Source organism: Gavialis gangeticus, unplaced genomic scaffold (genome assembly GCF_001723915.1).
Source record: "Gavialis gangeticus isolate Ggan-Ray unplaced genomic scaffold, GavGan_comp1, whole genome shotgun sequence".
NCBI classification, from domain to species: Eukaryota; Metazoa; Chordata; order Crocodylia; family Gavialidae; genus Gavialis; species Gavialis gangeticus.
Genome location: NW_017729024.1, coordinates 97,364,244 through 97,368,889, shown reverse-complemented (window position 1 = coordinate 97,368,889; position 4,646 = coordinate 97,364,244). Strand labels below are relative to the sequence as shown.

Genomic DNA, 4,646 nt, shown 5'->3' with positions numbered 1-4,646 from the left:
TGGTCAAGCAGAAACAGCTCATAAAAGGCACAGAAAGGCTGCAGACAGGCTTATGTGCTGTTTCTACATCCCTCCCCCTGAGCACTGTGATTGGAAGGGGACTTGGGGAAAGATCATAGTCACTGGCCAGTTACAGAGGTCAGGTCTCCCCCCTCCCCATCCCCCTTCCTCTTCTCAGTTTCTGTTCCCCGGAAAGACTGCCTTCTGAATCAGTTCGGAGGTTTTGTTTTGTTTTTCTCCCAGTTTGATTTGGATTTGGTGAGTCAGCCTCTGAATTGGGCTGAATCTTCTCTGAATCGAATTGGTGGCCAAAGTTTCACACACTCCTGCTTGTTATGGCTTCTTAGCGTTCCTGATCTGTCAGAACAAGCATTCTTGCTCACTTTTTCCAACCTGGGACCTAGCTGTTGTTTTTTAGGGTTCTTGTAGCTCTTCTTTGGGACACGACTTCCATTTCACTTGGATATATTTTTTCAAAATCTTTCTTTTCTGATGGCTATTATTTTAGCTCAAATGAACTCTGAAATGCCAATCTCAGCCCACTCTGTTTTTCTTAATAACAGTGTTGCCTTTTACATTCCCATATCTTTTTTTTAACTAAGGTAAATGCATCTTTCCACACTGCCCACAACAATCATTTCACTTTTCTTTTTATTTCAGTCTTTAGCATAAAATGATAAAATAAGCTAGAAGCTAAATAGAAGCTGCAACAAGAGCCAGATAGATCAGTTTAGAGCATGACAGTGGTTTCCTTTCCTCTTGAGGCTTGTTTTAGAAGCCATTGAAGCTGTTGATTAATGCAGTTCGTAAAATGTAACACTTTCCAAAATATATACAGTAGTGGGAGGGCCCATGTATGCCAGTTTTGTGGGCTGAAATGGTATTAGCTCTTACAAAAGAAATGTGCAAGGCTGTCACTTAGTTTTGATCAACAACTTTTATTAGATTTGGTCAGACGTAGTCTTCAAAAGTGTCTCTTGACAAGAAATAATGATCTCAAAGATGAATGCTTCAGTATTACCTTTTGGAAGTGGGAGCTTAATTTTCTGTCATGCATTATTTGTTTCTCCTTCCCAACTATTTTTCATGTCCTTTACTAACTTCTAATAAATGGGAAAGAGGTCAGCATCTAAAATGGGGAAAAATGTTACATATTTTCTTTTATATATTAGAACTCTCCTTCAACTTGCCTTGCATTTTCTGAAGTCTGTACAAGGTTTACATAGTTATGTTTTCAGGTTATTAGCAAAAGATTTTAGTGTTATAACAATTTGAAAGCTTTTTATTTGGAAGATATATTGAACAGTTATGGCATAACTAGGAAAGCAGCTTTCTAGCAGAGGATGGCTTAACCCCAGAGTAATTCCCTGTTTCTAGCGTATGCAAAGAGACAATTTAGTCTGAGTGCTGAATTAAGAAGGGAGAAGCCAGTCACAGGAGGGAAATTTGCAGGTATTGTAACAAATATTCAGCATAACTTTGACCGAAAGCAAAAACTGCCTAGTAAGACATTAGAAAGTAGTTGATATTTTCTCTATACTAAATTCCACATGTTTTCCAATCATCAAACATTATAAATAATTTTTTTCTTAGGTTTCACCAATTATCATAAATACAGTGATGAGTATTATGTCAGCCTTTTCTCCAACGGCAGAGACTGCAGAGGAAGAGATTAGTCCAGTTCCTCCAGACTTGTGGGATAAGAAAGATGTAAAAAATCTAAAAATGTGGTTTCTTGAAGAGTCAAGTGAAAATGAAAATACAGATACAGTAGCAGAGTTGGTTCCTACAGGACAGACCTTACACATGGAAATTGCATCAGTCATCATAACTCTTGAAGCTGGGGTGGGTCACAGAACAGTACCTATGCTTCTGGCAAAATCAGCATTTTCTGGTGAGGTCAAAAACTGGAGTACCCTCATCAACCTTCATTCCCAGCTTGAACTAGAGGTAAGGATTTAGCAGACTAAATAAGTTTCCCTTTCTCAAAACTGAGAGGAAGGTCTTGTAGCAAGCACAAGTGCAGCCTTATCTGCTTTCTAAATTGAGCAAACAAATCAAAGGCAAAAATAAGGTACCTAATAACTGAAATCAGATGCATTAAAAACGTAATTGTAATGCCTTCTAGAACACAACAGGTATAGGCCCCAAAGGCACCTATACACATGCATTGAGGCTGCTTCGACACGCTGTAATTGCAACAGCATGGTAATTACCATGCTACAGCATCCCTGTGCTGAAAAATGGTGGCGGGGACACTTTAATAAAAGCTTGTGTGATGAACTTTAGTTAAAGTATCGACACCACCATTTTTCAGCCCGGGGACACTGGTACATGTGACATTCCTCATGCTTTAATTAGAGTGGCTCTCCAAGCTGCTCTAATTAAAGCACACCCCTCTCCCTGCACCTCCTGGAGCATGTGTATGAATGCCCCAAGTGTTTTACTGCAGTAATCTTAATCGATAATTGTAATATGCTGTAACTGTTAATATAATGCATCACTATAGCTTATGGTTTGTTACCTATCCCCATGCAAAGATACATGATCTGGGTTCATAGCTGAGAACGTTTTTTTAATAACATTCACTAATTATTTATTTTTTTCATATTCCTTTATTCTGTGCATCTGTGCAAGATCATCTTTTGCAAGAAACTAAAAGCATTAGTTGGTCCCTACCCTGAATATTTATAGCATAGTTTCCCATTCCTGCAAACACTTAGGTATATGCTTCATTTTATGATTGCAAATAATTCCATTTATATCAACCAAGTATTTGCACGGATGTAACAGATATATGGTAGAAGAGAGATGTAGGGTAACTTTGAAAAATACTTAAGTTCTGATGATTGTGTTTGAGTCTATAAATCCTCCTGGCACAAAATTCTCTTATCATTTACTTGCATACCACATGCACCTTCTTCCCAGAAGTCAGCCTTCCAGAGTTGGAGTGCATGTCTTAAGCAGGGAAGCAGTATTTCTGTGCTGGAATGAAGGAATGGGATCATTAAGGTGCTATAAAAGGCTGCCATACTGCTTCCCCCGTCAGCCTCAAGGGAAGGAGGGGACAGAGTCCATGTCAGAGGTAGTGTTAACTCCTTCAGAACTGCTGTGGAATGGACAGTACCTTTTGACTGAGCAGCCAACAGCTGCTGTCAGTTCACCAGAGGCTGAGAGAGAGAGGGTCAACACTTTAGCTTTTGCCTGAGCAGCACTGCTGAATATTCAGCCATATAATCAGGATCCTTTGCCATCAGAATTCACTGATGACTTGGGGCTGGATCTTTTTTCTTCATTTTATCTTTCCAAAACAAGGTTTGCATCTTATTTTGAGAGTCTGTGGTATGCAAGAAAATACAGTATGTCATGTCTGTGTGATTTTTGTATTTATTCAGGTACATTACTTTAATGAGATGTTTGGTGTGTGGGAACCTTTGCTTGAACCACTAGAAATTGAAAAGAGTGATGATTTTAAACCGTGGACTCTTGGAATCAAGGTATGCTTTCAAAATTAAAACAGTTGATTTCCAAGGCCAGTTTGTAAATAACTTTAGAATTGAAATATTAACCAGCAGAGTGAGATTTAAAATGTATGTGAATACCCTGTTCTTAACTGTTTCCATATGTTAAGGCAAGAGGTTGCAGAATGTTATGAGGGTCATCTGCAAGTAATAGCTTCCATTTTTCTAATAGTTAAATATACATTTTGTACATCATTGCTGAACGCACAGCCAACTTTAAACATACTCCCCGTTAATGTTTTTTTCACATTGAACAAAAGCATGTATCCCAACATGTAAAAGACCTTGTTCTTGTTGCACAACCACTGCTGTACAGCCTCCATTACTTTGTTGTCATACCATAAATGTTGCCTTTGTAGTCTCCCCTTCATCATCTAGGCTGTATGGGGTATGGGCTGTCACAATCTAGGAGTGGTCAACATGTGGAACATGTGCCACCAGTGACACAAGCTGCTTCTATGTGACATGCAGTAGATTGGTAGAGGTAGCACTGGCCGGTGTGGGTGGTGGGAGCAGATAAGGATGGGGCACAAGGCTGGTGTGGGCGCAAGGGGGCAGGCGGGGATGGGGATGGGGCACGAGGCAGGTACGGGTACGAGGCACGAAGGGAAGCAGACGGGGATGGGGCACAAGCCTGGTGTGGGTGCAGGGGGAGACGCAGCCACCTCTCACCTGTACGAGCTGCTCGCCCCAGCCTTCACCTCCTCCTTGATCTGCCGGTTGAGGGCGTCGGCGGCCGCCCTGCCCTTGCCGCCGTCCAGGCCGCCGTGCCCCCCGTCCTCGGGCGCGGACACCCTCTTCTTGCTCTTCTCCCGGGCCTCGGGCTGCTCCTCGTCGGGTGGCTCGGGCGGGCCGCGCCCCTTCCTACTCTTCTCGCGGCTGGCCGAGCGCTCCCGGGAGGACTGGCCGGCGGGGAGCACGGGCTTGGGGATCCAGGGGTGGTCGCCCCGCTTGGGGATGGGCCAGGCGCGGAAGTCCTTCTGGTACTGCGACTCCCGCTCGAAGGGCGCGTCCGAGACCTGGTACTCGCTCTTGGGCTTGCAGCTGGGCTCCGGCCGATGCGCCTTCCAGGGCTTGTAGTCCTGGTGCATCACCGAGTCGGCCGGCGCCGGGTCCCCGCCACCG

The 4,646-nt window shown here is 43.3% G+C and overlaps 1 protein-coding gene across 2 annotated transcripts in view; it reads left to right on the top strand.

The window, feature by feature from the left end:
• The window catches only part of VPS13A (vacuolar protein sorting 13 homolog A), a 222,156-nt gene that overhangs the window by 125,577 nt on the left and 91,933 nt on the right, over positions 1-4,646 (top strand). For both annotated transcript variants that reach the window (XM_019517426.1, XM_019517427.1), the window contains exons 42-43: positions 1,594-1,950; positions 3,396-3,497. In XM_019517426.1, the coding sequence (XP_019372971.1) occupies positions 1,594-1,950; positions 3,396-3,497 (459 nt within the window). The remainder of the gene's footprint in view (positions 1-1,593; positions 1,951-3,395; positions 3,498-4,646) is intronic.